This window comes from Prinia subflava, chromosome 2, assembly GCF_021018805.1.
Source record: "Prinia subflava isolate CZ2003 ecotype Zambia chromosome 2, Cam_Psub_1.2, whole genome shotgun sequence".
NCBI lineage: Eukaryota > Metazoa > Chordata > Aves > Passeriformes > Cisticolidae > Prinia > Prinia subflava.
The window spans coordinates 21,737,750-21,759,663 of record NC_086248.1 but is presented as its reverse complement, the minus strand read 5'-3'; the positions used below and the strand labels follow the sequence as shown (position 1 = coordinate 21,759,663).

Below are 21,914 nucleotides of genomic sequence, written 5' to 3'. Positions count from 1 at the left end.
CAACATAGTCTAGTGGATCATAAGAGGTATTTTTGGGTTTTAATTCCTGTCCATATTAGTTACCTCAGCTTTTAATATTTCTGAAACGTCTTTTTTCTTCCACATGTCTTTCCCTTTAGGACTTAACGCTTCTTAAGAATAAATGTTTGGTTTTGTATTATTTTTACTGTGGAAGTCCTAGTTCCTGTTACTGAAAGTATAAGACTATTTTCAGTCTGCTCTGAATTTCAATGTAAGATAAAGCTGAATATGAAGTGAGAATCTTTCTCTCATATATTTGAGAATTTGAGCAATATGTTCCAGAAAATGCACAGAAAAAGTTTAATTGCCTTCCCTTTCTTCCACAAATACTCATGCACATACAAAACATGATTTAAACGTATTAAAGCTGATGGCCTTTATCTGGAAAATAGATGGTTATGATGGAGCTTCTGAGAGTTACTGAGATACTTGTTCTGGGAGTTATTGAGAAACACCAGTAAGACAATGCAGTCACTGGTCACAGCCAGCACAGCTTCATGAGAAGAAAGTCCTACTTATCAAACCTGGTTTCTTTTTAAGACAAGACAACCCACTTAGTGAACCAAGGGATGTCAGTTCATGTGATCTTCTTGGATTTCAGCAAAGCTCTTGAAACCATTTCTTAGGGAATCCGTCTGGACAAAATGTCCGGCACTCAGTTGAGTTAAACACATCATGTGATGGGTGAGCAACTGGCTCATGGGTTAGGCATAAGGGTGGTAGTGGCTGGGGTGACACCAGACTGGTGACCTGTCACTAGTGGGATCCCACAGGGCTCCATCTAGGGCCCTGTGTTCTCCCACATCTTTGTAGGTGACCTGGAGGCAGGACTGGAAGGGATAAGAAGAAAGATGGCAGATGAAAGAAAACTGGGAAAAGCTGCTGACTCCCTTGAAGGTACAGAAGCCCTGCAGAAAGACCTCGGCAAATTAAAAGATTGAGCAATCACCAACCATATGAAGTTCAACAGGGGAAAGTGCTGGGTTTTGCACCTGCAATGTGCCAACCCTGGCTGTATGGACAAGCTGGGGAATGAGAAGCTGGAAAGCAGTGCCACAGAAAGGGACCTGGGGGTGCTGGTCAATGCCAAGCTGAATATGAGCCAGCAGTGTCCTGGCAGCCAGGAGGCCAACCCTGCCCTGGGGACATCAGGCACAGCATCACAGCCGGGCAAGGGAGGGGATTGTCCTGCTCTGCTCTGCACTGGGACAGCCTCACCTCCAGTGCTGGGGGATGGTTTGGGTGCCACACTATAAAAAAGATATTTTAGCTATTAGACAGCATCCAAAGAAGGGCAACAAAGATGGCAAAGGGCCTTGAGGGGAAGCTGTATGAGGAGCAGCTGGGGTTGCTTGGTCTGTTCAGCCTGGGGGAGACTGAGGAGAGACCTCATTGCAGTCTACAACTTCCTCACCACCTGCTGACTGAGTCCAGAACCCCCTTCCTGAACCCAGATCAGCCACCCTTCTGAGAAACTGCTCCAAGTTTATATACCAGGAGTGATGTTCTATGGAATGAAGCATCCCTTTGGTCAGTTCAGGTCATCTATCCCAGCTAGGCTCTTGCACATTTTGTTTATCTTTTTTTTGGTGTACTACTTCAGTGGCAGAGCATGAGACAAATTTTAAAAAATGAGAAGAAATTAACTCTTTCCTAGCAGATATTATTCCATATAATTTTTGTCACAACAAGTTTCAATACTCCCTAATGTACCATCACCTTCCCTATTTATCTCTTTTGATACATAGCCACACAATCATCACATCCTTAGTCTATGGAACACCTCTGTCAAATCTGTCAGGATTTTCTCTCTTACCTGAGTGATTCCTATGTTATCTTTTTATGTAAAGCAGTGAGAGAGGTTTTGATTTTTTTTTTCCTGAAACTGATTTTTAATAGTAGCTTAAAAAATTCTAAGACTGTGTTAAGTACTTTCAAAACATAAGAATACTATATTGTAACAAGTTAACCAATAAGGAAGAATGGTATTCATCTCCTTTAAAGGTTCTACAATCAAACTTTGAAACTCCAGTACTTACTGTCACTGTTTCAAAACACTAACTGTTGCATGCATTTTAAAGATGCATTGCTGCATCTTAAAAAAAACCAAAAAACAAAACTGTGAGATCCTCTGATGTTCTGGAATATTTTTCTATTCTATTTTAAATATAATTTTCTAAATAAATTTTTGTGTAGTTTAATATTTCAGTCTTAATACAGGACTCTTCAGAGTCTTGCACTCTTAAATAATCTTTCTAATACTCTATTTTGTATAAAGATGTTGATAATAATGATATTATCTGTATTAGTACTACACAAATGATAGCAGGAGTATTAATAACATTAAAATTAATGAGCTGTTACTAGATTTAGCACAAAATTTATTGAATCACATTTTAGGGAAAGTAAACCTTTCCCTTCAGTAGCAATTAATTTTTATTCTTAGGTTTTGAATTTCTTTTCTTAAATTTTTGTTGGTTGAGAGAAGGGGGATCTGATTTTTTAGAGGATTTCTGAGTATTTCTGGTACCTCTACATCTTTTCCAATTTTCTAATGTTAGAAACACTGAATTCTGGATTCACGGAAGGAATTAGGGAAAAGAAGGCTGTCTCAAGTAAATCTTTTTACTGCACAGCACAACTGTAATTAGCAATGACTGAAAATCCTATTGGCAGTAGTTGTACTTCAGTGAAGTAGTTAAGTACAAACTTCATTTTAAGTGTGCACATAAGCGTCTCTAAAATATAAATTTAGCTTAATCTTGCTGAAATGGCTTGTTTAAATAATTTATTTCAGAATAATAAGTATACACTTCTAGGATGAACATGTTCATGTTGTAAAGGTTAACTTTGAAAAAAGTAACAAAATACTGTGTTCAAGGATATGTTCATCATATTCTCTTGCTGTATTATTAGAGCTTGGACATAACAACACATGTGGATACAAACTGCACTGGTATTTTTATTTTTGTTTCAACTTTCTAGCAGAAGTATTCCTTAACAGGAAATTGAGTGCTCAAAAAGAGCAAGGCACTCATCTGTTTAACAATTATTTCTTAAATAGCAATTACTTACTATCCAATCTATGTGATGTTGTTTGCAAATAGTTCTGTGTAACATTTTTATAAAGCAGTCTTTTTGTTGCTTCATATGGGACTGCATACATTATCTTTATATCTTAGTAAATTTTATTAATGAAAGCTCCTTTGAATTTTCATCACACTGATTTTTATGAATTAAATGTGTTTGATTGAATAATAACCTGATGTTTTTGAAAACACAGAACCCAACATGAAATGTGATGACTCATTAAAGCAATTTTTTTACATGGTGATACAGATAAAAGGACCTTTCCCTTTTTAGCTATTTGTAATTTTTTTAGGTCTTTCTTGTGCTCTTTTGTGTTAAAGTCATTCTTTAAGTCAGGTGATTTTTTGGGCATAGTTTAATATATATTAAAAATCCAATGGATTGTGAAAATCTTGAATTTCATAAAGTTTTAAGGAATGAATGACTTTGTTATACATTACTAAAATATTTTTGTATGGTCCAAAGGGGTGACTTATTTCTGGTTATATGTTAAACTCTGAATTACTGGAGTTCAGCATTCCAGTGTTTACCTGTTACTGAATGCATGGCAGATTTTATATTAATGTATTAACACTTCCTGTGTTAAGAGCTGATTAAGCAATAAAAAGTCCTTCTGTTCTCTTCCAGCTTATGAGTTACAGAACTGTCCTGATCCTCCTCCTTTTTTGAATGGCTATATAGTCAACTCGGATTACAGCGTGGGACAGTCAGTGTCATTTGAATGCTATCCTGGATATGTTTTGAGGGGGCAGCCTGTTCTCACTTGTCAACATGGAATCAACAGAAATTGGAACTATAATTTCCCCAGATGTGAAGGTAACTTTCTGGTAGTACCTTTGCTTCAGAAGTCACAGTATTTTCTAATTTTTGTTTACTTGTTTGTATGCCTGTACATAATGCAGCTTTTGCTGAAAAGCAATGCCTTTATCCTAATCTGTAGTGTAAGCAGATAAAGGCAGAATATCATATGCTTTTTATAAATGTTTTATAAATCATATTCCTCAGCAGTGATTTATTGTTCCTATTCATATCTGTCAGTTGTATTGATTGTGAAGGAGTATTTCAAGAAGATACTTTTATTCAAAAGCAGTTAGGTTATGGAGACACCTTTATCAATGATTTGGAAGAAATACAAAGTTATTCATGCTAGAAGTTCACTATAAACAGATACATAATATTTTTCTTCATGTTAAATATATGGTAAAGTTTTAAAATATTAACTAAAAATTGATATAAAAGTGAAAAGTGTTAACAGTGTTTTGAGAATTTGTTAGAAACCTAGCCAAATTTCAACACCTCATATTTATATTTTAGTGATATAGATGCAGCACCAAAGGGCATGCAGCCTTCCAGTTTTTCTTATTCCTTTATACTCCCTAGAGAAGTACATTTCATAAAATATGTGAAGATGTATAATAGGAGAAGCAGATTTTTATGGTATAAATCAGCATTTTCTCTTTTGCTAGATGAAACAAGAGTAAATAATACATGTTCACTTTGAAATGACATCCAAGAAGTGAATTAATATTTATAATGATGTGAAGGCAGTCATTCTTACTCTTCCCTGTCCCCTCATCCATTGTTTTAACTCAGTGGTTTTATCTTCATTTTTTAACTCAAAGAAGGCATTTCTCTGCTACTGGCATTTCTATAATTCACAATGTACATTTTGTCTGGTTCCTGTGCATGTGAATCCAAGCCTACCCACAGTCACCTCCACACAGCTGAGGCCTGAATGCATGCAACTCTATTGTGTGTGCACTTGTGTACATTTACAGGTATCATTTCTGAGTAAACAGCAGATTGCTTTCTGTTTTGACCAAGCATTGAGAGTTTTCTGTCTCTCAGCACACTACTTACTTTGTGAAAAATTCATCTGTGTGCATTAAATACATCAGTGTATATAACAGCTCCACCTAGTACTGCTGAAATTATTATACATATAACTGTTTTTTCTACAGGGAAAACAAATTGTTACTCTGATTGTTGTAATTTTGCAGTGGATCTGAGAGTGAAAGAAATATTTTTTCTAGCTCTGACCAGTTTACTTAGAAGATTGAATTGAAAATTTCTACAGGGGATTGCATATACTTTTGTAGGCTGAGAATCTTATATGGGAGAAAATGAGATTAATTTCTGCTCAAGTAATCATTGTAGAATTATGTCATATAGTCATGCTCTAAGACTTGTGTGCAATCAAGTTGTCCTAGTGATTTACCATAGATATATTGGTATAATGTATGTAATTATCAGTAAATGATTGACTGGATTTGGATATCTCTGGGAGAAATTTTAAAAATGTTTACTGTCTTTCCATGCACAATATAATTAGGTGTAAATGGGTTTGGGAACAAATAGTATGGCATTCATTCATTTATAAATCACCATGTGGTCCACTGTTAGCATTTGATAATTTAGAAGATTTGATTATATACATTTATTCGTTTCCAAATCTGTTTCTTCATGCCTGTCAGTCAAAGTGTAATAAAACATCATTAATTTAGAGTGATTTGTTTTTTCACGCTAAAGCTATTTTTGTCTTCTGTGAAATCTAACCAGTTATTTCTCTTTAAATTTATGTTTTCTGTAATTTTTAAAGATCTTTAGAGAAAGCCTAGTAACAGCTGGGTGTATTACTCTGCTAGAGTTTTGTTACCTGTGACTTTTTTGCTGACAAAATTTATTGATCTTTCACGGCTAACATTCATATAAGAGAAATTAGGGGGGTTTTTATCTTTTCTGAGATACTATCAGTCTGTATTCCTTCTTGAGTATTAGAGAATAGTGAAGGGAAAATAAAAAATTTATGCAATCATTGACACTGATAATAAACTTGTCAAAAACACAGTAAACTCAAAATATATTTAAATATGAAACTTCAATCAGAAAAATCCTGTATATTAATTAGAAATTAATATTAATCTCAGGAAGTGTATTTCCCTACAGTAAGCATAATTGTCAAAGCAGTGTGTGTGGAGTGCTGTGAATGTAGAGAGAACAGAGTAAATTTATGAGACTAGACAAAGTGACCATGGGATGAACGTAAGGGGTTTAGGAAATAGTAAAAAGTTGTCTTGAACTCCTAGAGCTGATAGAGAGTGCCAGACACCCTTGGCCTCTACATGCGACCAGGAATCAGACAGATGGAACCAACCCTTCATTTTCCATAGCTGGTTTCATTTGTTGGCCACTGAAGATTTATGGTTCGGGAGCAGGTGCCATTCCATTCACTGAATCACAGAATCATGAACTGGGTCAGGTTGGAAGGGACCACAGGGCATCCTGTCCAACCTCCTGCTCACACAGAATCATTCTAGAGCACATTGCACAGGATTCTATCCAGATGGAAAATGTGCTAAATGCATCATACAAGTTAGTACTGATATGGATGAAGAAAGTGAAGTGGTTAAAGCCTCTTTAGCCTGTCCCATAAATCCAAAGATTATTAAAAAACTCCTCCAAAAAGGGCTACTCATCAACTAGCCAGATGACCTCCTACCACAACAGAATTAAACCATACAGACAATGAGACATCATACTGCATTTCTCAGTCCTCCTTCCTTTTCCCCTTTTCCTTTTCTGTTTTTAGTTCCTTTTTCCTTTTATCAATTTTGTCTGCTTTTATTTTCCTTCACTTGTTAATTTGAAAAAGAAATGAAGAGGGTCTGAAGGAGAGTCACAGGAAAACTGACAATAATAACATAAGCTTAATGGTAAGAGCTAATGAAGAGTGTTCTAGAGCAAGGCTGAGTGTCCATAAATGAGATTAAGGTTTTATTCTAATGGGTGAGACTCACTAATTTGCACTAAAGGCCATATGTCTACATGGATACATGCTTTCATCCATATTCAGTCAGTTCTTCTAAACTGAGACTCAAAAGAGCACATTATCACATATTTGCTCCCCTTGAATAAAGTCAGCCTTTTCATACCTTTGATTTGGCAACAGACTTCTTTCAGCCAGTGTGTGCAGATTTGTGTCTGTATGTCCATTTTGCTTGTCCTGAGGCTAATTAGCATCCAATCTGCAAATGAATTACCATTAAAAATGACTCAAACCTGTCAGAAATAACACATAATGGTTTTGGACTAGTGAAAGAACAATCAGCCTATTTTTTCCAGAATTGTATTCTAGTTCAGTTAGCATTCAGGTGGATGGATACACACAAGACCTGTTTGCTTATTTTGTTTTTAATCTTGAATACAAACAAAAGGTTCCCCTTCAAAAATGGTGTGTGGATTTAGTTTCAAGAACTAAGTTTCAAGTTTTCAACTTAGTTTCAAGAACTTTCCATTATACGGAAACAATGATAAATTTTAAGAAATGAAACCTAAAAGACATCAGCATAAATTACTTTTAGAAACGTCAACATTTATTTGAGAAGCAACTGACTGAAGGAAAAGACTGTCTTTAATACTTAGGTTGTCTTGTCTTTGAGCTTTAAGCATTTGGTAGCATTTTGATATTGCGCTTGTAACATGAAAAACTATTTTCTACTACTAACTTTTTTCATTTGTTTTCTTTTCAGCTCCTTGTGGTTATAATGTAACTGCTCAGAATGGTACAGTTTATTCCCCAGGTTTTCCAGAAGAATACCCAAATTCAAAAGACTGTACTTGGCTAATTATTGTATCTCCAGGCCATGGAATTTATATCAACTTTACCTTACTTCAGACTGAACCTGTGAATGACTACATTGCAGTTTGGTATGCAGTTTTTTGAAACAGAAGTGATTTTTTTCTGATCGATTTATCAAGTTTCACTGTCCCAAGCTATGGATTTTCTTAGTCTTGGTCTTTAGATTGTCCTATGTGCTGAAGAACAGCAGTAAAACAACTTCTAAGGTTATCAGAAAAAAAATATTTATCACTGTCTGAACTCTTTAAGAATGCTGTTCCAAAAGTACTTCGAAGCTCAAACTCAGTTATCAGTCAGATCTTGTTTGACCCTGTCTTCTCTAAGCTGAGCCATGTAAGGTCAAAATGATGTAATAATCTACCCTATATGGAATGATACATTCCATGAACATATAGGCAATATATGTTAGTTTTTGCAAAATTTTCTAACATCTTTAGACTTCAACTACTTTAAGAGTTAAGATTTTCGTGAATTTTCTTACTTTTTCAGTATGCCTGATAGATAAACTTTTTATATTTTCTAACCCAGAATTTCAGGCCTTGTACCTCCATGTCTTTAAGCTTCATAGTGTATGTTCCTCTTCCCTGAGTTTGTCCACGCAAACCCATTGAACTTGTGATCTCAGCTGAAGGAAGAGGCCCAAGAGCTGTCTAAATTCTTGCATAAGGACTTACTGCACTCAAGAGCAGGCATAGATAATGTAGGTGTTGGACATGTCATCTATGTCTAAATGTGGTCCTTACCCCACATAGTGTGCAAAGTGATTTCTCATATATGTTACGGATAGTTAAGGAAAAGGAAAGTTTGCACAGAATATAGTATGTAACTTATTCCTGTGTGAGTCCATCTCCCAGCTCATCCCCTATTCCTGTAGCTGTTGGTGAGGGTTTTTCAGACACGAAGTTTATAGAGATGGGCAGCTGTTTCTGAGCAGCATTTGATTGCCTCTGGTATTTGCATTACCTGTAAACCCAAATGCAAAATACATCACAGATTGTCTTCTCTAACAGGTTCTATATATATAATGCTTGGCTTTCAACTATGTAGCTGAGGTGAATAAATATCCCCCTGCTTGAAAGACAGTGAAAGGTCAAAAGCTTTCAGAGACATTCTAGATAATCTCAAGCCTTCTAAAACAACATACGCAAAAGCTTTTTCATTCCGTTTAGATTCATTATATGTAATATACAAAATAACTAGAAGTAAGTGTTGTGGAGCTCAAAATACTTCAGTGATAAAAGTAGGTTATCAGTGATATAAGTTTTGGTTATTTATTCATTCTGCCTGTTCAGGTCTGAATGTTCTATATTATGATACTGGAAGTGAAAGAAGTCTGATGTTGCTGGAGTATGTCTCACTTTGGGTGTCTTATCCTACTGTTCAGAAACACAAAACTACAAATTTTTTTCCTGTTTTGTTTCCCCTCTTTTTTTTTTTCCCTTAGGACATACCTTTGAATCATTGAATTTTATATAAATGGCAGAGTAACTTGCAATTTCCACAACTCTGTGTTTTAACCATGAGTTGAAGCCTTGTAGCAACTGGGTCAAAATGCTAGAAATACGACAGCATTACAAGACTTCTATTTTTTTTTGGTTTTTTCTACATCTGATGTCTACATGAAAATTTTTAGCAGGAACACACACTGAAAATTTCTTGCCACCACTATTTTTTTGCCCATGTAAATATAAAAACTATTTATGTTTGAGGTTGGAAAGAGTATTGTGTTGCTAGAAATAAAAAAAAATAATAAAAACCACCCCTCATTGTAAATTATCAGGAAAACCATGTTTTACAAAAAAATTTAAACCGCTCTCCGGAGAAAAGAGACTGTTAATTTCGGTGTTAACATTAGTTTTTCAGCTTTTTAATGTTTTACATTCCAGGGATGGTCCTGACCATAATTCGCCTCAGCTAGGAGTTTTCAGTGGGAACACAGCTCTGGAAACAGCTTACAGTTCTACCAATCAAGTCCTCCTCAAATTTCACAGTGATTTTTCAACAGGAGGATTTTTTGTCCTCAATTTTCATGGTCAGTTTTCTTTATATAATTAACATCTAGTTACCACAATAATTTAGTGAATTTTAAAAATATTTCTTAACTTTGTGGTTTACTGATTTACCAGGACTCATGGATTTGCTGTTTTGTTTTCTGTGGGTTTTTTGTTTGTTTGTTTGTTGTTTTGGGGTTTTTTAGTTTAGTTTTGGGTTTTTTAAAATAACAGTACTTACGAGGTTTTTTAAATTGCATATTAAAAAAACATTAAGAATGTTAATATGGGGCTTTTAATAAAACTGTGTTCTATCTTAATTGTTAACCATTGCCATCTAATATTAAGCTCTTTTTTAATTACTTTGACCTATTTATTCAACGAGATTTAACTTTCTTTACTAAAATTATTCTCCAGCTGACCGTGCCTAGGGCTCATGGTCAGGAAAGTTTCTGGGGTGCTATGGTAGGGTTGAACAATGGCATAAGGAGTGATATGCAGCAAAATACTTTGTTCAAAGTTATATTTGGTGCTAAAGGTGGCAAAAATTAGGCATCTAACTCAGAGGTAAAAAGCTGTACTATAATTCTAGTTCTAGTTTGGATTAAATCACCCAAAATATGTATAATAAATGGAAGATTATTAGCCTTCTGGACTCTAAATCAAAAAAATACAATGAATTTATTCACAAAGACCAAAGTAAATGTCACAGAAAGAGAGTACCGAAGATACCTGTTTGCATAGGGGGATCCATATGAAATTGTTTTTCAGAATCTGAAATGTTTCTCTTGTCTGTACCTTTCTCCTAAAACAAGGTTATTACGCATGGTCAGCCACTGCACTTAAACTGAGAAACAAAAACTGAAGTGGGTAGGACTATCAAGTTGTCCAGAGAATTGTGTTCTGACAGTAAATTAGTTCCATGAAGGGAAGAGTTTTATTTTAGAATATGAAATCTCATCACAATCTTTATTTCTGTTTTGAATTTTTCTTAATCTAGAAAGGACTTCTTCAACTGTTTTAGGCATTCTATTCCATTTTAGAAACACAGTCATTTTAGTGGTCACCTTTCTTATGAGAGTGCTCACAATTTATTGAAACTGATTTCAAAAGCAGACAAGAGATTTTGTTTAAAGAGTCATAGAATCATAGAATGTTTTAAATTTAAAGAGACCTTAAAGATTATCTAGTTCCAATCCCCCTGCCATGGACAGAAACATCTTCCACTAGACCAAGTTTAGACCTAGGCTTGTGTGATTCCTGAGATCCACAACTTCTTTGGGCAGCCTGTTCCAATGTCTCATCACACTCATGTCATGTAATGACATTTGACCTGGAACATGTTGTAACTGAGAGACCACGAGGTTCAATGCAACTCTCATAATTTGGGAAGTGAATATGAAATGAATTTTCTGTAAAATACTCCTTAACACACCAGTATTTAATTTTTTCACTTCAATTTGCAGCTTATCAGCTCAGGAAGTGCCAGCCTCCACCCACAGTTCCACACGCAGATTTGTTTACAGAAGATGATGACTTTGAAATAGGTAAAATTATAGTATTTGTTTCTTCTGTTTGCACTTGAGTTCTGGTTAAACTAAGCTATTTCATCTTCCACCCAAAATTTTGATATACTTCTGTTTGAAAGATTTTTTGAAGTTTAACTTTTTTCAATACCTTTTTCAGGAGATTTCGTGAAGTATAGATGCCATCCTGGTTTCACCCTTATTGGACAAGATATATTAACCTGCAAACTGAATGCACAGTTGCAGTTTGAAGGATCCTCTCCATCCTGTGAAGGTAAATATATGCTTTCATGATGTTTATATCAATAATATGCATCCTACATAAAGCATCAATATTCAGGCACTGTTATTTTGTTGATGCTTAAAAGAAAATTTTCCTTTTAGTTCTTTAATATCTAAGAAATGTGCATGTTTTTATATATTCGGCCCTAAGTATTTTATGTGGAAATTTTATACTTTAGAACCAATAGTTAAAACCACTATTTAAGTCCACCATCACTGAAAGACTGATTTCTAAAATTGATTTTAAATATTCTATATTGCTTCATATCAAACCAAGGATTTCTTTTTTATTTTTGAAGAATATAAACAATATTATTTTAAATTAAGCTTTCAAAATAATACCAGAAATTATTCTTTGTGCTTTGACAAATATGACATTGTATAACAGAGTCACATGAACAACGCTGTTTTAAATTAATATTTGTATTAAAAACCTTTCAACTATTTATATTGTCTTCATAATTACAGTATTTCCAACAAGGAACTAAAACATTTAATATGAATGATGCTTAGATGTACATTTTGATATAATGATCTCATCTTCATAGAAAATGAGTTTATCTTCAGAATTTGTATTCAATCTTCCAAGTTTTGTTTTTCAAAATATGTGGTTTGGCATTTTTTTTCTTTTTTTTCTTTTTTTTTTTAAGTAATGGATAACAAAAAAAGGCTTTGAAGTGTTGAAAAAGTGATCAAGAAAGCATCTGTAGAATTTTGTCCTGAAGTGCCTCAAAATTTTTGGGGAAAAGAAAGTTACTGATGAAGTGCTACAATTGAAATTTAAGGAAATCAAAATGTGAACAGTATTTCTCTGTTCTGTATTACACAAGTTTAACTTTGATCTATATTATGTAATTGTGGATGCACACTATTAGTATATTGATGCCATAATATATTTTATGCATCTGTTTATCTGTATGAACACCCATACTTGTGGTAAAGTGGGGTTTTTTAGCTCCCCTTTTCTGACTTGTGCATACAGTTAGCTGGGATCTGCCATGGATTCAAACACTGGACTCCATATCTTTGTTTTGAGTGGAAAAGAAACATTATTCATTTCAAGACCCCCACCATAAAATATACAGGGTTAATGGGAATATTGTGTACTTCTACATCTTTCTTGAAAGGATAACTGAATACTTATTAAAGTTTCTGATTATTTCTTTTTTTAATCGATGTATTTCTCTGTTAAAAGTGTAACATTTTAGTAAGATGATTGTACTGAAAATCTAGGCTTCATTTTTCAGTTAACAGTAACAGCAGTAACTTAACTCTTGATTGTGTCAATTAGTGTAAATGTAAAACAAAAGCTTGAAGTAAATTGAAGTTATTTTGAAATCCAAAGAGATATCAGGAGCTTCTGATAAGGGTTAGCCATCTATAACAGTTCCTGCAGATGTTGTACAAACTGCTGTGCTTTCTCTGACTCTGTCCTGTGAATACAGAGAAACTTTTGATACAAGGATGACATCAAAAGAAATAATCATTATGAAAAATAAAAGAACCATCCAATGATTCAGAGACAGCAGACAATAGAACTGGAGGCATTAGAGTAAGACTGGCCAAGTTATTTTGGACAGATATAAGGGAGGAATTTCTTGAGGTAAATTGGGATGCACCTGATTTCCTTCTTCAGACAAGGTGTATTTTTATATAAATTTAATTTTCCTTTCTGGAAAGTAGAATTACTTGGTTTTATTTCCATCCCAGCCTCCCCAGTATTATTGTGGAGATGAATGTAATTCCTATTTCATTATAAAACGGTAGCTTATATGTATGAATCATACAAAATATTGCTAGATAGTTTAAAAATTGTGCTTTTAATGATTATCTTTAGAGTGTTTACTCATAGATAAATATTTGAAAGTACATGTTGCACTTTGTAAACCTAAGTATCTGAAGGGGCGGGGGAGAATATGTATTTCTGCATTGGACCAGAACTTCTGTATACCAGACCATTAACCTAGCACTGACCACTAATGATTTTCTAGTGAAGGACAGAAGATCATTGCAAACATGCAGTTCATTAAGGCCTCAACCCAACTGTACCTAAACCACTGTTAGGCTGGTAATGTTCTTTATATTTTGAATCCTGTAGGGCTTGAATCCTATAGGGCTGTTTCTTCAGTAGAATTATTCAGTCCTATTTTGAACCCATGTAAATGCTCTAAATCCACTTTTTTTGTTGTTTTTTTTTTGTTTTTTTTTTTTTTTGTTTTTTTGGGTTTTTTTTGTGTTTTTTTTTTTTTTTTTTTTTTTTTGTTGTTGTTGTTGTTTTTGGTTTTTTTGTTGTTGTTGTTGTTGGTTGGTTGGTTTTTTTTGTGAAAGAAGTTACACAATTTATTTATTTAATATGTGAAGTTATTCCTCTGTCTGGTTTGAACTTGGCACATGCTGTTTTCACTTCATGTCATCCAGTTCTTATGGGGAAAAAAATCAGTAACAAGTTGTTCTCTATTCATCATTCTTCTCATCCTTCTCAGTACCCTGTCCAATTCTACTCTATTTCCTTAAGAGTGATGCAGGATGGAACGGCATTTACACAAAACTATTTTTTTTCTCATAGACTTGAAAAAAAATTGCTACTTGCTGTGCAATTTGCATATTGTATTTCAAACTCATTTTTGAACTGCCTTCTTATATTCTACATTTTACCTGTAATTTAGAATTGTTCATATTGTCCTTGTTTAGATCAGCTTCATGTTTTTTAAAGATACAAGAACATTTTCCCTTTCCTGAGCTGTGCCACTATGTTGTAATAATCAAAAAATATATTTATATGATAGAAGGCCAAGCTCTAGGATATTATATATGAGTCTGATGACACATCTGACAGGCAAGAAAAGTCAATCTGCATGACCACTTCTACATCATTTTCAATAAATGACCTCCAGAGCAGCTATAATCAAAACACACCACAGTTTTCTTACAACTCCTTTTCCCTTCCTGTCTGAGGACAGATTTTCCCCAAATGTTTGGTACTGTGTTAACTTGCCAGGTATTTTCTAACATACAGAGCCCTAGGCACCCCTACAGAGCTTGCTGTCAGTGTGAAGTGGTTTATGCTTAACAGTAGTTGAACATCTGTGATTTCTGTTTCTACACTTGGAGCCACTTGGAGCTCTCATCCTATCCCTTTATCCTCTTACTACAAATTTCTTTCATTCTTTAGTTGCTGTTAGGGAAGTGTAGAGATGTAAATTAAACCATGATGAGCACTGTGACAAAAATATTCCTGTACTGGTCACAAAAATTGAGATACTAGTTAAACAGATTATGGATATTCAGTGTAAGGTAATATGGCTGCTCAAAACACTTAAATTAGAGAAGTAGTGTGATAATGTTGCCCTAATGTGATTATAATATTTATGAATAAAAAGAAAAATCAAAGATGAGGATATCAGAAGTAGTATTAGAGTTAAGATCAGGCCTTCCCCAAAAAACCAAAATCAGATTTCTTCAAAAGCAGTGTTTGGGAATGTGTTCCTCAAAACTAGAATACAAAGAAAGTGTTATGCTGCCATGCAGAATTACCCTTCTCATGACACTACCCCACTGCACACAATTACATGTGACTGTGTAACGTAAAGATATGTTATTTCCTGTTGTTTTTCTTTAAGCATTGCCTCTGCGCATGAATCTATGCAAGTTTAACGAACAACATTATTTGGAATTTACATGTGCAACAGTGTTATTAAGAATGAATGTAAAATAGATTACTTATGTCCTCCAATATGCCTAAAGCATGTTTTTAGTATTTATTCCTATTATCATTCCAAATTATTTTACAGTAGCTACAGTAGCTTTTAAAATTCATGGGATCTACTTATAAATAATTGATAATTAAATATATTGTGAGGTTCGAGCAGCTAATCTATTTTACAGCTCAGATTTTCTCAATTGGCAAATTTCACATCAATTCCTAAAGTTCAAAATGTGTAGTGAGTTGTGTTCAACCTGTAATTTAACTGACAGAACAGAGTCCATGAGGTATCAAATATGTTAATGTCTGAGTCAACTGATGAATAAAGGAAACAGTATTAAGAGCAGAATATTGTGGTGGGTTGACCTTGGCTGGTCACCAGGTGCCCACCAAGCCATTCTATCACTCCTCAGTAAGACAGGAGAACGAAATACGATGGAAAAAAAACTTGTAAGAAAAGATAAGGCAATTTATTACAGCAAAAGTGAAAGGTTGCGTGCACAAAGAAGAGAAAAAAGCTGAATATTTTGCTCTCTGCTTTCCATCAGCAGGCAATGTCCAGACACTTCCTGGGAAGCAGGACTTCAGCACATGTACCTATTATAAATAATGAGTACAACCTCTTCTTCCTCCTTCCTTTTAGCCTTTATTGCTGAGCTGATGTCATACTGTATGGAATATCCCTTTGGTCAGGTTGGGTCAGCTGTCCTGACTAGGCTCTCTCCCAAGACCTTGCCCACTCCCAGCCTTCTGGGAGGTGGTGGTGCAGAGTGCTGGAGAGACAGCACCAATGCTGTGCCAGCACTGCTCAGCAGTGGACAAAATTGTATTGTGTTATCAACTCCTTTCTAGCTACCAATATAAAGCACAGCACTGTGAAGGGGTGCTGTAGGGAAAAATATCTCCATTTCAGCTAGACCCAACATAAATATGTATGCCTCAACAAGAGCACTTTTTTATTTAGGAGTACTCTATTTTTAAATGCTATGCTAAAAGGGGAAAGCTAATATTATAGAAAAAAAAAGGTAAAAAAAACCAGATTTTTTTTTAACCTGTTGTGTGTACGGTGATTGCAAAATAGTAACACTGTGGCGTATACTTTCATTCAAATTATAGGTATTAGCTGTGGTACTGAAAAATGGATGTGCCTTTTGTTTTAAAGAACAAGGTGAAGCAGTCTTACTCTCTCAGTATCTCAGTGTTACGTCTTTAGACATATGAATCTTGGAAAATTTAAATCTTGTCAAGTGTAGCTTCCACCCTAGAGGTTGCATTCTGTAATCAGCAGCTAAACTAAATTGGAGAGTACATTAGGGTGCAGAAAGAGCCAATAAACGCTGCCAAAGTGAGCAGTGCCAATTTGCCACATAACCCCATGGTACTGCCAGCTTTTCAGACTGCAGAGGGGCAATACACAGTGTGCCTTCCCCTGAACCTGAACTACTCCAGAGCTGTTCCTCTCATAAGTCCCTGTGGTATATCTGCTATAAACAGCTTAGATAGGAAGGGACCTCTTGTCCAATGAGTCTTAGCCATAGGAAGCAAATCTTGGCAATATGACTTAAAGCTATAGCTCAGTGTTTAAAAAGATTTGGTCACTTCTATCGTAGCACAAAAGAGACACTGAGCTGTTTACAGCTTAGAAGGACATAATAGTTTTGATTTTACTTGAATTTTCTGCTCTAGGAATATGCTGGTTTTGTCTTAGTACCACAGAGGAATATTCCATATCTCCTTTCACCTTTAGCATCACTATTTGCATTGATTTTTATTAGAGAGGTACATTTTGTTTCCCATGTAGACATTATTTATCCTTTTTGGAAATCGTTTTGTTAGTAAAATTCTGAAGTTCAGTAAGTGAATACAATAGAATATGTTGAGGAAAGAATTCCTACAGCAGTCCTGCTGATGTCTTTTCAGTTCTAAAAGCAGTCAGACAAAAATTCAGACACAGACAGGTGATAAAAATGTGGTTACCTTTATAAAGGATCCTTTATGGTGCACAACACTGGAATACATGCTGAAAATGCACTGAAGATACACACAGTAACATAAAGCGGGCACAATTTCATGTTTCTCAAATTAGCATAACTGACAAGGATCCTCAGTTAAAGACAACTCCCCCCTGGAAGTTTTTTGAAACTCTTTTTTGAACCCCCCCCCTTTAGATACCAACTAAACTCTGTTTATGGGAATATGTCTCAAGAAGCCATTTTAACCTTGGTTCCCATAGAATTTAACCTTGATTCCCAGAGGACTGGAGTCTCTAGGAATGTGTTCTGTCCTTCTGTCTAACAGAGTAGGTGAAATGCAAGCTACAAATCTGTGTAGTTATACACTGATAGGCTCTAGAGACAGAAATTTTTAAAGAATATAAAGGAGGCAAAAATCTGTTTGGCCTGACTGCATTGAGCTCTTTCTTGTGTGCATGTGATGATGTGTTCAAGGAAATTCTCTGACATTTGAGCTGTTGATTTTTAATATTCATTCACCAAAGAAATTTTCTTAATTACACAGCAAAATCATACTTTGCCTCAGTTATCAGAGAAGGGCATGAGGAAACATCTGCAAAAGGCATGTTTTCCCCTGTGATGAATAAATTAATTTCAGGTCCCTTCTTAAGATTTGGCTGTAAGCAATGAGACAGCTAAGAGCAGTTTTTCTCTGTGATTGATAACTTTTACCTGCTTTTGAAAGAAACTTTTTTATTGTTATTTTTTCAAACCTAGTAAATAAGCTATTTCCTTGTCCCTTTTCCTTTGCTGTCTCTATCTCTGAAAGAAAAACTAGATAAACCAAGAGCAAAGCAGATGAAATAAAAAGGCAGGAAAAGTAATTTCTTTGGGTTCTTTATCCTTTCCTCTCCCTTCCACAATTTGCTACTCCTGTCTCTTTTTCTTTTTGCAGACCATTCTTGCCAGTTCTTCTCTGGAGCACTGCCAAAGGTTTCTGAGATCACCACAGTCAGTGGCTGTGCTGAGTGTGTCATTCTTCCTGTTCCATGACAGTTCTTTTATCCCAAAAGAAACTAACCTTTTCTCTTCTCTGAATTGTTGACTTTCTTCTATGTTTTCAATTCTATCCTTTCCTGACTCCATTTTTTAAAGATGCTTGCAGCATATTTCTTGTGTTAATGAACAATATCTCAGCACTCAGGTACAGTGTTCTGGGGATTAATATACATTGATCTCAGACTTTTCATTATGTAATTTTGAATCTTATTCTTAGTTGATAATCTTTCATCCAAGATTCCAAAAACTTAATATATTGGAGTTAGTAAACAGTCCATTCAGTGAATTCTTAAGAAAATACTTAGAGGGCACCACTGAAAATGAGACCTGTGGTAACTTAGCTGAAAGAGCACCCATATAAAGGAGGCAGTAATAGCCTTTTGGATTAAGCCAGCTGTAAACTTCTCTGGAAGAAGTGTACTATTACACTTCCAGGTAATGAGATCACGAGGCTTTAGTCTTGGCTGGACTGTATCTGTGTAACATCCAGATTTTGTTTGCAAACCCACATCTGAATGACTACTATATGATTGTTTTCATGAGTAATTTGACCAATGATTATTTCCATAACTCCCTAAGGTGCTGAGGAAAAGCAGGCAACGAAAGACATTTGTATCCTTAACATTTGTGCTGCTAGTGTTTAGATCTGGCATATTACCAAACCACTCCAGATGTACTTCCTTCACTCCCATATTCCATTCCAAGTGAGCCATACATTGCAACTTCTTGTTTGTCATGTTTAGTTGATTGTAATATGGCTAAACCATGGCTTATCCAGAGAGGTGACAGTATTCCAGTGTTGAAAAAAATCACTTTTTCTATGAAAAGTCTGACAGCATCACTTATTTCTCCAGGATACTTGTAATTTATAACTTCGAAGACAGGCTTTTAATTCTCAAGTTGCTCTAGTAGATGTTACCATTTTTAGTAAACGTTTCAAATAAACTGATATTGGATCAGTAAAACCCACTTTTTCCTTCGTAAAATAGTCCTATAACATAAGGAATGATATTACAGGATAAAGCAGGTTGTGGAACCATGTCCTGCCAGCTGCTCTTCATCACTGATGTGCACTTTCACTCATGTCTGACAGGAAAGACTGTGGGGAAAATTATTGTTATTTATCCAATGATATTTTTCTGTCTGATTTTTTTCTTTGTGAATTTGCTGGTTTATTTATATTTCTGCAGGTTAATGAGTCAGAGCACTTTTTGACAATATTTTCCCAAGTTATTCTTCTCTTATTCTGAAGAACAGAGGAAGCCAAAGTAGCAGCGTGTTTCATTTTAAGAGAATGAGAGAAGAAGCTACTGTCATTAAACACATGCAACACTATATTTGTAGATGTTCATGTGAAATTTCTGGGTGTAGTTTTACTACAGGTGTTCCTACCTCAAGAGGCAATTTCTGGATTATTGTCAAAGGAATTCTGACTGCTTTATATACCATTGTCCCATGGGCTTTCCCTCTCTTAGGATCTTCTGTGAAAGATGGCTTTGCCTCTTAGGGATACTGTCTGCTGCAGCCAGTGCTGTCAAATGATATTTACTTACTATCTTTTCCCCAACCCAGATCTTGCTCCCCTGCTTGATGGCCTATCCTCACTTGCATATTACATCCCTCCTTTTCAATGGCTGACATTCTCCTCTCTGATTGAAGAAATTCTTTAGCTACAACTGAACCTAAATTTCACCTCTAGGTTTGCAAAAGACCTTCTTGAGGCAAATGGTCCAGGTTTTAATGTTTGTTTCTGATATTTATGCATGGTTTTTCCCCGTAGTATACTTTTTTCACTGATGACTTTTCCCTCTGTTGTTTTGGTTTTCACCTTTCATATAACATTTATTTAAGTGCTTGGGTACTGTGCTATGATTTCCAGGAATGCATTTCTGTCAAGATAGTTTGTGAGTCTTACACAAAAAAAATTGTTAAAATGAACATACATTATGAAACTGTGGACAAAACGTATCAGACTTCAACAGGAAACAGATTCGAAAAAATGAGTCCTGCATGAGAGGCAAAATGTTAAAGAAAAATAGTGACTAAGAAGAATTCCTAATCAAACCCAAACCTCCAAATCCTGAAGTGTTTAGGATATAAAATTTAAAGTATTTTAATATACTATACTCCTTTCAGTATGCACAGATCATGAATGCCTATGAATATCAGGTGAAATTTATTAAGTTCAGACTTTAAATAACAGGAGAAGTAGTTGCTAAGAAGGTCTTACTTAGATGACTTGGAGCATTCTGTATCCAAAATGAACACTTTATGTAAAACTTGTGTACTTTCAAATTATCTGGTATGTTTAGATGTTTTAATATGTTGTTATGTTCATATAACAGGCTTAATTCTTAAAGCTGGCTCATTTTTTAAAGATCTCAAATACAATTTCCAAGTAAAAAGTTTTACTGGCACTTTTCACCTCACCTGTGTGAAGGATGGCACCAACATGTGTGAATTGCTTGACTGAAACTTTGAGCTCTAACTTATTTGTTCCTGAATAGATGCTTTACTATAATTAATAAATTAATAGAATGTTTTCTAAATGCAAGTTTTATAAAAGTGGTCCTGTTTCCAAGCATATTATAGGGAACTTTTTTCACTTTCCATCTAGAATATTGTTTTAACATGTTTTCATTTGGAAACTGACGCTGAAGCATTCATTTCATGGAGAAGAAGCACTTTGTTTCATTGCTGTTCTTCGTGTTCTTTTTGTGTCCTTTTTAGCACAATGTCCAGCAAATGAAATTCGTACAGAATCATCAGGAGTGATCCTCAGTCCAGGTTATCCAGGCACCTACCCCAATTCTCAGACATGTTCTTGGACTATTAAGGTTGAGCCAGGATATAACATCTCCATTTTTGTAGAAATGTTCCAAAGTGAAAAGCAATTTGATGAGCTGGAAGTATTTGATGGTAAGAGAGATTTTAATTCTATCTAATTACACAAGAACAAATAACTAGGTGGAGTGGGCCTTGATTTTGAATTGTTGGGTTCATAATGCAGTGCTATATCTGAAACAATATTATTATCCTAATAATTCAGAATTCCTGTTAATTTTGTCTTAAATCTAAATCTATTAATGAAAATGAAAGTTTTTATAGACGTATTCAGGACAGATGACATTTTTAATTTTCTTAGGTATTGTTACAGGAGGAGCAGTAACAGCTGCAGCTTCCCTAGGAAAGTCACAGTTTTCTGTTTTCTGGGAAATGTATGGAGGTGTCTGAAAGGAGAAGTTAACATGCTGGTCTGTAATGGTTCATTTAGGGTAAAGAAGTATTTGGGGGTTATAATTACATTTGTCCGAATGAATAAAATTATTTGAATCTAAATACTGAAATTAGTGTTCAAATACCCTATTTTCTCCATAGCCTAGCAGACCACTGTTGTTCACTGTTTGAATATAGCACTGTTGAAGTGTTCAACTATCTGTTTTGGTACAAAGAGCAGAGAAATGACCAAAACTAATTTTCTAGTGTTGTCACCTCTCAAAGGGGCCTACTTAATTCTTATTTTCCACTTCATTCTGAACTTATTAGGACTTACTATGTTCTCATTGATTGACAAGGACAACTAGTCTCTGATTGTTCTTAAATATCTCTTTATTCATTTAGAGACTATTATCATATCTTCCATCATTAACC

The 21,914-nt window shown here is 34.9% G+C and overlaps 1 protein-coding gene across 1 annotated transcript in view; it reads left to right on the top strand.

Moving 5' to 3' along the window:
- CSMD1 (CUB and Sushi multiple domains 1) overlaps positions 1-21,914 on the top strand; it is a 1,074,318-nt gene that overhangs the window by 958,754 nt on the left and 93,650 nt on the right. Inside the window, exons 42-47 of the mRNA XM_063389341.1 lie at positions 3,739-3,927; positions 7,641-7,818; positions 9,637-9,782; positions 11,208-11,288; positions 11,428-11,541; positions 20,994-21,182. Coding sequence (XP_063245411.1) covers positions 3,739-3,927; positions 7,641-7,818; positions 9,637-9,782; positions 11,208-11,288; positions 11,428-11,541; positions 20,994-21,182 — 897 coding nt within the window. The remainder of the gene's footprint in view (positions 1-3,738; positions 3,928-7,640; positions 7,819-9,636; positions 9,783-11,207; positions 11,289-11,427; positions 11,542-20,993; positions 21,183-21,914) is intronic.